The sequence below is a fragment of the Schistocerca piceifrons genome, chromosome 8 (genome assembly GCF_021461385.2).
Source record: "Schistocerca piceifrons isolate TAMUIC-IGC-003096 chromosome 8, iqSchPice1.1, whole genome shotgun sequence".
NCBI lineage: Eukaryota > Metazoa > Arthropoda > Insecta > Orthoptera > Acrididae > Schistocerca > Schistocerca piceifrons.
This window is the reverse complement of record NC_060145.1, coordinates 45,184,513-45,196,995: the sequence shown is the minus strand read 5'-3', so window position 1 is coordinate 45,196,995 and position 12,483 is coordinate 45,184,513. Positions and strand designations below refer to the sequence as shown.

The 12,483-nt window shown below is 37.6% G+C and overlaps 1 protein-coding gene across 1 annotated transcript in view; it reads right to left on the bottom strand.

Moving 5' to 3' along the window:
- LOC124711663 (myelin regulatory factor) overlaps positions 1–12,483 on the bottom strand; it is a 334,494-nt gene that overhangs the window by 46,561 nt on the left and 275,450 nt on the right. The window contains exons 16-18 of the mRNA XM_047241854.1: positions 7,320–7,770; positions 6,732–6,840; positions 4,944–5,077 (exon numbers count right to left, since the gene is read on the bottom strand). Coding sequence (XP_047097810.1) covers positions 4,944–5,077; positions 6,732–6,840; positions 7,320–7,770 — 694 coding nt within the window. The remainder of the gene's footprint in view (positions 1–4,943; positions 5,078–6,731; positions 6,841–7,319; positions 7,771–12,483) is intronic.

Sequence of the window (12,483 nt, the reverse complement as noted above, 5' to 3'; positions counted from 1 at the left end):
CCCTCGCCCGCTAATAGTGGGTGGTGGTAGTGCTAAACAGATATGTGTAGGCTCAGACACCGAGCTACTGATATATGTCTCTACGGTCCCACTCCATGATGATGATGATGACGTCATGGCTAAAAGCAGACAGGTGGTATCCCATATAAGTGGTATAAGTAATTTTTGCTGCATTATATCGAATGTCAGAGTACCCTCAAACTTTTTTTTTTAGAAAAAAAGCACTGCATAAAACCAGTAAAGACAATACACATTTCTTCAATCCTTAGCACTTAACATTTTTTTCTATCTAATCTTGCTACAGCTTTACATGGCATCCTTTCCTTTGTGCGAAAGAATCTATTACCTCATCAAAGTACTTCAAACATTTTGCTACATGAAAAATTAAAATGTTGTTGTATAATACTGAAAAAGATGTTAATACAAGTAGTACTCAAGACTGGTGTGGTTTCTTGAGCTAATTACGTCCGTTTTGTCACCGTCTGCTAGATAAAACAAAATGTAGCACACACCAAATAAAAAAGACTGCTTTGGCACAAATGATCATTTTTATAACATGACAGAATATAATTCATGAAGTACCAATATCAAATGAATTAGGCCTACTACAAGCAAAAAGTTTTATGTTAGAAATTAGTTTCACATTTCATTCACATGCTCCAGTTTCTCAAGCATGAGGTCGAAACATGATAGTATGAAATTTTTATATAAATTTGCAATCGTCATATTCTTCCATAATTTGTGTGATGTCCCCATTTCTTCTCTTTCCTCATTCTACCGAACAATCTTGACATCACTAATTCTGTAACTATTCCTGCCACTGTCAAAACTTATTCATTGGTTAACTTCATTAACCCTGCCAGAATCATTGGTTTTGTTATCCCGTGATTATTCTCTGGTTAGGCATTGTTATGTGTTTGTACAATGTGTTTTCCGTGCTAATTCCAGAATAGAACTTAAGAGGCTGCTAGCCGGGGACTGTACAACTGGCCCTTACTAGTATGGTGATCGGGCCAAAAATTTTTGTCAAAATTTCATTTCCTTGGATACACCGAGAAGATAATACATAATTTTTCTTACTTGTTATTCTTGTTAGTCATTTATTTACACTCTGGTAGTCTGAAACCATGGATTCCCCATTTGCAATCCCATTCAACTACATAATCAGACGGTGATTGGCATTCATCCATTCAGCTTTACACCGCTCAGCTCGTATAGCCCATTTTGTCTGCCAGAATGTTTGTTTCTAGATGCGACGAGGATTCCCCTGACGGAGATGTCATGTAAACTATGCACGCATTCACAAATCAACTTACAATTCATTCAGAAATCAACATAGAATGTGTTCAAAAATGTTCAAAATCCAACAGCGATGTGTTTCAAAATAATATGAATAATCAATAGACCAATGTGCGCTGGATGCTAGGCGCTTTGTGAAAGAAGATTTTTTTCCTCTAGAATATGAATTTGGCACCTCGCCCCCTGTCCTACATCTGGGCCTGTTGCACATGTGTGAACCTGGCAGCTTGGGTGCACCAGTAAAATTTTTCCCAGTAATATTTAGCTGCTTGCTGCAACTGCTTACATGGCCAAGAGCCACATTTCTTTAGCCAGAACTGGGAGAAGTTACTACTCATACATGACTCAACTGCAAATGCGCATGAGCCTACTCGTAACTGCTAAAACGAATCTAATATAAACAGTTGGGATGTCATGCTCATCGGAGGCAATTTGTTGTTATGAAGCACTGCATAGTCTTCCAAAAGGCTTTGACACATTTTACTGTTGTGAGATGCTTGTATGAGCACTGTGTTTTGTTGTTGTATGTGGAGCATCTCCTTTGCAAATTAAGTTTCACTTTCGTTTTTTTCTCTTGTTCATGTTTTATTGCGACAGTATTATTCTGCGGTAGCGGGATACAGCAACATACTTTGTTAGAGTATCGATTCTTACTAGTCAAAATTACAAAAATTTAACTGAAAATGAAAACAATGAAAAATCCCCTGAATTCTAAAAAAATCCCAGGTTTTTCCCAGTTTTCTTGCGGATGAAAAAATTCCAGATCTCCTGGTTGTTCCGGGTCATATACACCCTGTACTCACTGTACAGAGGAGGTATTGAGTTGCTAAACATTAAAGCCTTCAGACAAAAAAGTCGTTAAGTCAAAAAAAAAATAATAATAAATAAAAAAATATACCCACCAAGCAGCAGCAGAACACACACATAAAAGAAGATTACAATTAGGCAAGCTTTCAGAACCTGTGGCTCCTCCTTCAGGCAGGAGGGTTGAAAGGGAAGGAAGAGGGGTGAAGGAAAAGGACTGGAGAGGTCTAGGAAAAGGGGTAGATTTTGGAAAAGTCTTTCCTTCTCACCCCAACTGGTAAGTCTCCCCTGACCCTTGGTTCTGGATGACGTTTCCAAAATCTAACCCTTTTCCTAGACTTCTCCAGTCCTTTCCCTTCACCCCTCTTCCTTCCCCTTCAACCCTTCTGCCTGAAGAAGGCGCCATTGGCTCCAATAGCTTACCTAATTGCAACCTTCTTTTATGTGTGTGGTATGTTGCTGCTTGGTGAGTAGATTTTTCACCTAGCAAATCACATTATCACATTATATTGTCAAAAATTGCTTGTTTTCATTGTTATACCTTTTCATATTTTTCCATTCCAATTGAATTTCTGAGTCTTTTGCTATTTCAACATTTTTATTTGTTAACTGAGTTACTTTTTTTCTAAAGTTTCTGTGGACTACTGAGCTAGTTACATGCAGTCATTGACTACCATTGCATTACAGTTCAGAAATACTTTGCTGCCTTTAAAAACTACATTTTCAGTAAGTAGTTAGTGCTGTAGGTTGGTCTTAAAATATAGGACTCGCATAATGAATGACTGTTGTGAATAAAGCCCTAACAATGACTGACTATTCAAATTTTTGGTATTTCAGGCTGATATTCAGAACTTACTGAATCAATATTTTGGCTGGGTACCATTCAGAGAGTATAAAGATGAGTCAGGCTAACTACCAGGTACGCCTTTAAAACCTTCCTAAGTGTAATAACAGCACAGGTGATATAAACATCTTGCATGTCTCTCATATGCTCAGGCAAGTATTTCTTGTTTGTCACTGAAGTGACAGAGACCACTCTTCATTTAGCATTTAAATACAAGTAAGCGGTATTGAGTTCTGTGCAACACCACTTGACACAAAAATTATTCCAAACTGTATCTACAATCTTTTCGTGTGATTCCAAAAATCTACTTTGGAATTTGTCATCATGGCAATAGTTGTTGATAAATATGTAGAGACATCCTGCCATTCACATGTTTATAGTGAAAGTCACATTCGTGCAACACCTAGATTCTGAACATTATATAGAATTTTAATTTTACATTCCAGCAGAAATCTCCCAGCATGCTTAAATTGCTCTTCTGTTTCATATCTTTCTCTAAATATGTTTACATATTTATTGGTAAGAATAAATATTAATTCTAGTGCAAGTTCTGAGTCATAGCTCACTAGCTCAATACGTACGAAGGTAAGTCAATTAGCCTATTATCCGCAAAGTAGTTATAAAATTTTATTGTAATCAAACATGAAACTTACAAGAACATCATTTTTTGACGTAGTCTCCTTGTGTTTCAACGCACTTGGTCCATCATTGTACAAGCTTCCTGATGCCCTCATAAAAGAAGGTTTTTGGTTGAGCTGCGAGCCAGGAATGCACCCGCTTCTTTCACTGCTTCGTCCGAGGCAAATCGATGGCCCTTAATGCCTGTTTGAGTGGACCAAACAAGTGATAGTCAGAAGGGGCAAGATCAGGACTATATGGAGGATGATCCAGTACTTCAAATTTGAGTTTCTGGAGTGTTTCTGCAATGTGGGCAGCAGTATGCGCATGGGCATTGTTGTGCAACAACACAACACCTTTTGACAGCATTCCTCAGTGTTTTCTTCAAATTGCAGGCTTTAGCCTGGCAGTAAGCATCTCACTGTAATGTACACTGTTTATTGTTGTGTCCCTTTGTCCATAATGCACCAGTACTGGACCTTGTGCATCCCAAAAAACCATAAGCATCAGTTTTCCTGCCGACTGTTGGGTCTTGAACTTTTTCTTGCATGGCGAATTTGGATGTTTCCATTCCATAATATGCTGTTCACTGTCTGGCTCATAATGATGGACCAATGTTTCATCACCAGTAATGATCCCATCTAAGAAGTTGTCCCCTTTGTTGCCATAACGATCCAAATGTTTTTTTGCAGATGTCCAAGTGCATTTGTTTATGCAACTATGTGAGTTGTTTTGGGACCCATTTTGCACAAACTTTATGAAACCCAAGTCTGTTGTTGATGATTTCATAGGCAGAACCGTGACTAATTTGCAGACAATGTGCCACTTCATCAATAGTTAATTATCTGTCGAAGAGAATCATTTCACATAAATGCTCAATGGTTTCTTCATTTGTGGTGGTAAATGGTCATCCATCTCCTTCATTGTGTGTAACACTTGTGTGACCATTTTGGAATTTTTCAATCCATTCATAGACACTCTATTGTGGCAAAACGCTGTTCCCGTACTGTACCGAAAGTCTTCGATGAATTTCGGCCCCTGATGCGCTGTATGACCACAAAAAATAGATCACTGAACATTGCTCTTCTCTGGTGCAAATAGACAATGAAGCAGCCATGATTAACAGCACAGCAGTGATAATGGAACTTACCTAGCAACTTGAAAATGGTAAAGATATAACACCGAACAAACAAAGCATGCGTCATCAACGTAAAATGACAGTACTACCAAAATAAACAAAAATATATAACTAAACTGCAGATAACAATTGACTGACCCTTATATTAGAGAAACCCATCCATCACAACAATATTTCTGAGAACAGATTTTACCTATGCTACAAAAAATTGTTTTTAATTTACAATATGCAGTGTTTTACCTCTTTCTCCATAGAGCTCAGAGTAGGTTCCTGAGATGGTGCTGAATGTGTGCTTTTAGCTATCTTAGGATGAATGACAGGAACGGTAACTGCTGTTTCTGTGACAAATGGTTTCATGGTGTGGTCGAAATGCACTGAAACACAATGTTTTAGGGTCAATTAAAAGATGCTGTTATACAAATGCATATTGAAACAGTAATTTTTACTTGGTGAGTCTATACATTTTGTCCATGTACATTATTTGTAAACATTTTACTATCACATTTTGTTAGTCTATTCAGCTGTAAATTACAAATTGCCACGCTTTATGCAAAACTAACAAGACTTGTTAAAAAAATATCATAAAAGTGTTGCACAGAACCCATTCATGTCCATGAACCACAGTGCTCATATTCTGACAAAGAGATAGACGGAAAGTAAGATTAGAGTTTATCAACCCAGCAGCAACAAGGTCATTAGAGATGGAGCATAAAATTGGACTGGGAAAATACAGGGAAGGAAACTATCCATCCTCTTTGGAAGAAATCATACTGTTGTTTGCATTAAGCAATTTTGGTATACCATGGAAAATCTTAATTTGCATGACCACAGTAGCCCGTTTTTTGGTATGTTCAATAGCAGAGTGGTACATCAGGTATAATCGTGAAACACAGTAAGACAAATAATTTAAGTTTATATTTAGGTAATGCAATTGTACTTTTATATACCCTTGTGGCTGTATCATATATATATATATATATGTATTTATTGACAATGTATTTGTTGACATGTTGACAATGTGACTGATTAAGTACTGTAACTAGGGGCTTTCTTTGGTATGTTCAATAACAGAGTGGTACATGATGTATAATCATGAAACACAGTAAGACAAATAATTATTGTTAATATTTAAGAAATGCAATTGTACTTTTATATACCCTTGTGTCTGTATCATATATATGTATTTGTTGACAACATCCATACAATCTATATTGTCTACAAATGGATAGAATGAATGAATAAATAAATAAATAAATAAATAAAGGGGGCCTAGTGTGACTTTTCAAGCTTTCCCAGTGGATATGTTGCAAATAGTCTTCACAGGTTTGCTGCTGAATGGCATTGTGCAAATCTCACAATATTTCCTCGGAGCAACTGTCCAACTTCTTCAGGTGGATGAACCTTGCTGGTGGCTGGGTACGACTGATACCATCGGTCATACCTAGCCACCAACAAGGTTAAACCACCTGAAGATGTCAAACAGTTGCTCTGAGGAAATATTGTGGAATTTTCACAACATCACTCAGTGGCAAACCCATGAAGACTATTTACAGGGGACGCATTGTTTAATGTGAACTGCAAGCTACAGAGAAACTCAGAATTTTTCACTTAAACAAACACTGCCAGAGGTGAAAGAACTGATAAGTGACATATAAAAAGTGATTGACTGATAATCAAACCTGAGACACTTCAATTCAGTCTTGCACTTTGCCACTGAACCACACTGAACTCCTATTTTCAGTGTTTCAAGAGCAAGTGATAAGTTAATAATGTAGAGACATCATTCAGCACACTACCTTTCACTGCTGTTGGGAATATGAAGAAAAGATTAGGCTGATCACAGCATGCACAAAGGCATTTAGACAGTTATTGATATCATACGCCACAAGTGATTAGAACAAGAAGAAACACTGACATGTGATACCAAACAGTATCTAATAGAAATTTGTATTGAACTACAAAGTTGGATGCAGTATTTAAACATTTACTGTAACAGAGAATAACAGAGAATGTATCTGGCTTACTTACCATAACGATAAGAAGAAAGTGGAGTTTGTCCACTCCCACTTGACACTGCAGGAAATACGTCAATGTGCTGGTCCATGTTCTCATAATGAGAAGCATCACAACAAATAGGCTGGAAATGAAGAGAATTATAAGTATCTTTTTATTCATACTAAGAAAATTTGTAAGATAAAAAACTAAGCAACTTTGTAGTTTGAGAAATAAATGTAAGCTTGCATGCATATTTTTGTGCTAAGCTTACCATTTATTTGCAAGAGATTCCACACAGCCAGAAAAATTCAACTTTAAAAAAGTGAACTTTGAAACTAGATTAATTAATGGGAGAATGTATTCCAATATTTGTTAAGACCTGTCAACTACAAGCATTGAAAGAAGAAGGAAAAAAATGTATAGATCTTTGGCAGCGAGAATGGGAAGTGCCAAGTTGTGGACATGAACATATAAAAGATTAAGAAATCTCATTTTCAAAGTAAGTCATGAAATCTCCTTCTATAAAGCACTTAATTATTTAAAAATACTTGCTTACTCCTAAATAAAACGTTCTATTTATTTTTTATATGCTAAAAGAGATAAAAATCTGTGTCATCTTACATAACACAGATTAGGTTCCATCTCTGCATCACTTGTGCAATGCGGTGGCCTTCCAATCGGTGATGGTGTAAGCCGTGAGCCAGTTAGTGGTGGGTCAATGAACTCCCCACTGACATGGTTATTGACAGGAGGATCCACTTTCCAGTTGTGAGGAAGTGTGGCGACATCCAGAGTGGGTGTTGACAGTGAGAGAGGAGCAAACACAGGTTGCCTGGAACCACTGCCCAGTGCTTCTGTACTGCTTTTGCCAGATGGATCCAACAATTTGGCTTTAGGAACTCGTTGAATACTTTCAGGCATCATGGGCGCAGGTGGCAAGATGTTATTAGGTAACCCAGTGCCAGGAACAGGTACAGCAGTTGGAAGGACCTTTGGATCTAGTATCCTTGTACTGAAGGCTGCTGCAGGTGCTACTGAATGTGCATGAGAATGACGATGACTTGAATTTTTCCTGTTAGAAAGAAAACACAGGTTTTTCAATGGATGTATCCTTATATTAAAACACTTGCTTGAATGCAACTGCAGAAGATACATAGCAACAATAAAGTTAATGACAGATATCCCAGAAAATCTAAAACTAAACTTCTCAGGACTTAATCTGATAAAGAACTGCTACCTCATCCTTTTCATTAGATGCCTCTGGATGGCAATATTGAAGATAACACCTGCTTACAAAACTAGGGCCACTACTTCTTTTTTAAGAATCTCCTCAGCTGTCATCACAAGGCTGGACCAACCCTCTTCTCGTCTTCTCACGAAATAAAGACTTCACACTGCATCTAAATGTATATTCCACTGGACACTGATGTATTTTGTATCATGATTAGTCATCTATATGGCAAGGCAAACAAGATGGTTTGTATGCTTGTGTACGCATCCTAATCTCTCTTATCTTATTCCCAGTGTCCTATGCAAGATATACAATGGAGTCAGTAGAAATATTGTAAAACATGCATTAAAGACAAATCCTCTAAGCTCATTCAACAAGATTCATGAGAATAGAGGCCCCTTTCTCCCAATGATTTCCATTTAAATTCCCTGAACATCTGACATACTGATATGCAGTACTCTTGTCTGTTACAATCCTAACAGAATGAGTCTGAATTTCTATCAGGTTCATCTGACAAGAACACCAGCACTGTGCCATGTTTAGCAACATACCACACTAATCAATCATCTCAGCAAGTCTGTCATCCAAATGTGTTCCCTAGAGTTGTTTCATATGTCTATCCTACTTCACATTACTTCTTAACATTAGCCCTCTGCATTGAAGTGATACAACAAATTACTGAAGTCTTCCACTAAAGCTGCATCTAATATCTAGGATTCTTCTTTTTGTTTATCTATATTACCCTGATTTATGCAGTGAGTGACTCAATACATACAATGGAAACATGGGAAGGTGTAAGTTACATATACCTTTAAAAATTGTAAGGTGGAGTTACTTCACTTGCTACCATTCTAGTTTACATAGATACTCCAGAAGCCATAGTAAGGTGCATGGTGGAGGGTACCCTGTTCCACTACTCGTCATTTCCCCTCCTGTTCCACTAGCAGATACAGCAAGGAAAAAACAACTGTCTGTATACCTCTGTATGAACCCTAATTTCTCGTATGTTATCTTCTTGCTCCTTACACGCGATGTATGTTGGAGGGAGCAGAATCGTTCAGCAGTCACCTTCAAATGCTGGTTCTCTATATTTTTTCAATAGTATTTCCCAAAAAGAACACTGCCTTCCCTCCAGGGATTTCCATTTGAGTTCCCAATGCATCTCCATAACACTGAAGTTTTGTTCAAACCTACCTGTAACAAATCTAGCAGCTCTCCTCTGAATTGCTTCGATGTTTTCCTTCAATCCAACCTGGTATGAATCCCAAACACTCAAGCAGCACTCACAAATAGGTCACACCAGCATCCTATATGCGGTGTCCTTTACAGGTGAACCACTCTTTCCTAAAATTCTCTCAATTATCCAAAGTCTACCATCTGCCTTACCTACCATAGTTCTCACATGCCTGTTCAACCTCATACCACTCTGCAATGTTACGCCCAGATATTTAAACAACTTATCTTGGTCAAGCTGGACACTAGTAATCTGTATCTGAACATTATGGGTTTCTTCTTCCTACTCATCTGCATCAACTTCCATTTTTCCACATTTAGGGCTAGCTGTCATTCATCACACCAACTGGAAACTTTTGTCTAAGTCATCTTGTATCTTCCTACAGTCACTCAACTTCGACACCTTACCTTACACCACGGCATCATCAACAAACAATCGCAGACTGCTGCCCACCCTGTCTGCCAAACCAATTATGTTTATACAGAACAACAGCAGTCCTATCACACTTCCCTGTTGCCATTCATCCATAGTTCTCAGTATATCGTGTGAGAAATGGGTAAGCAGAGTTTCGCATGAGCAATGCTTTCTAAAACCATGCTGATTCATGAACATAAGCTGCTTAGCCTCAAGAAAGATTATTATATTTGAACTGAGAATGTGTTCAAGTATTCTGCAGAGTATAGAAGTGGGGGTATTGGTCCGTAATTTTGAAGGTCCATTCCATTACCTTTCTTATATACTGGAGTCACCAGCTCTTTTTTCCAGTCACCTTCAACTTTGTACTGGGCGAGAGATTCATGATAAATACAAGCTAGATGAGGGACCAAAGCCATAGAGTACTCTTTGTAAAATCAAACTGGGATTCCATCCAGATTTGGTGACTTATTTGCTTTCAAACCTAATAGTTGTTTTCTATGCCAGGTATGCTTATTTCTATGTCACTATTTCATCCTTGTGGGAGTCTGTCTGATGGTCAAATGATGGTATGTTTGTATGGCTCTCCTGCCTGAACAATTTCTTGAATGTGAAATTTAAAACTTGGGCTTTCGTTTTGCTTTTTTGAACTGCCACCCCCAACTGGTCAACAAGAGACCGAATGGAAGCCTTGGACCCACTTAGTGATTTTACATATGACCAGAATTTTCTCGGGTTCTCTGCCAGGTCTTTTTCTAAGGTGTGACGGTGGTAGTTGTTGTGTGCTTCGAACATAGATCTTTTCACAGATGTACGAATCTGTACTAACCTTCGCTTGTCATCGTTTGTGCATAACCTTCTCGAACCTAGAGTGCAACAGCCTCTGCTTCCTCAGCATCTTACTAATTTCATTGTTAAACCATGGTGGGTCTTTTCCATCCTTTACCCACTTAATAGGAACATAACTCTCCAGACCACAATTTACAATCTGCTTAAACTTTACCCATAATTCCTCTACTTCCATCTTACTGGTACTAAATGATGCCATTTCACTCTCTAAGTAAGATGTTAATAACTGCTTATCTGCTCTGTCTAGCAGAAATACGCTCCTAGCCTTCTTGACTGATTTATTAACTTTTGTAATCACAGTTGCTGTAATGACATCATTACCACTAATCCTTGTTTATATACTGACATTATCGATAAGGTCCAGCCTATTTGTAGCTACTAGGTCTAAGATATTTCCATTTTCAGTGTTTAGAAATATTTGGCATGATTGTTTGTCTGTAAACCCTGCAATGAATCAATAGACATCCCAGTCTAAATGAATCAACAGATACCCCAATCTATACTCGGCAGGTTAAAATCACCTCCAACTAGTATTGTATGGTCTGGGTATTTACACGTTATTGATTGTGGACTTGCTTTGAATGACTCTAGGACTCTCACAGCAGAATTGAGTGGTTGGTAAAAACATCCAACAATTAACTTAGTTTCACCTACTCCTCTTATAAGCGACCAGATAACTTCACTGTCACACTCAACTTTGATCTCAATAGAGACAACGTTTTTGTCAAATGCTATGAACGCCCCCCCCCTCCTATGGCCTCTAATCTGTCTTTCTGATATATGTTCCACAACTTGCTAAATATCTCGGAGCTTCCACTTCAAGTTTCAGCCAGCTCTCAGTCTCAAAAATAATTTGAGCATGAGAACTTTCTTGGAGGGCAGTAAATTTGGGAACTTTATTACAAATACTTCAACAGTTTATTGATAAAATTGTGACAGTCGAAGTGCCTTTGGTTCATTAGCTAAACTATTTTTCCCCTTATTAGCAAGTGCCAATATTATCCAGAATGAGATTTTCACTCTGCAGTGGAGTGTGCGATGATATGAAACTTCCTAGTCTCGGTCCGGCACACAGTTTTAATCTGCCAGGAAGTTTCATGCCAATATTATGTTTACCCAAAACTGATAAATTAATATTTTCACAACTTTTACATTACTTTATTATTCATGTGGTAGTTTTCAGTCTGCCGAGTCTTGTTGTATATTTAGATTTGCGTAAAACACTTTTGTTTAAGATATATCAATAATTGAAATTATCCCATTAGCATGTAGTCATCAGAATAGTGTGAGCTAATAACAGTTTCTGCACAAAAAGATCTAACTCACTGGATACCCATAATTTTCCACTTTTCAGTAGCCCATTTCAGTTTTTCAGAAACTCATTCATTTACAAATTATCTGTAACTAAAGTGTGGCCACAACCAAAATTATTTTTGTTGTTTAACCCTTTACACTTGTTTAGTTCCAGGATTTCACTTTGTACTCTTGTCACCATAATTGTTCTAAACCTGATAATGCCTTTCATCTAAGAACTGTGCGTAAGTGACTATTGTCTCATGAACTGTCATCTGTGGAAAGTTGATGCTTACAAGATAAGTTTACACTGACAATAATGTCAAAATGTAAGTGCTACTTTGGTGGTTGTGAAACATACACAGAAGTGTAAAGCAAACTGGTCATCACTCAAATGTGATTTAATGGTATTGAACTGCAAGACCACCATCTAAAAAACTTTCAGGATGTGAGACTTCAATTTTGTGTGCACCAACGAGGAACTTTAAAATATAATCAGATTAGCGTACCTACAACCTGTAACTGATGCAAAACATGAGAGCCAAGCCAACAGGCTAATGATGAAGAGTGTTTAACAAAAATGTAAAATATATAGAAAGAATGGCTGGTCAACATAAATGCAGACTTGGGTGCACTGATATAAGTTGCAGCTCTAAAAAATGTTGGCTGACAGTTCTACCTGTCCTTCTAAATTCACTTTGCTGCTTGTCACCATTTGTTCACTTTTAAAAATTCTCCTCCGAGTCTTTTATTGTATTTTTCAG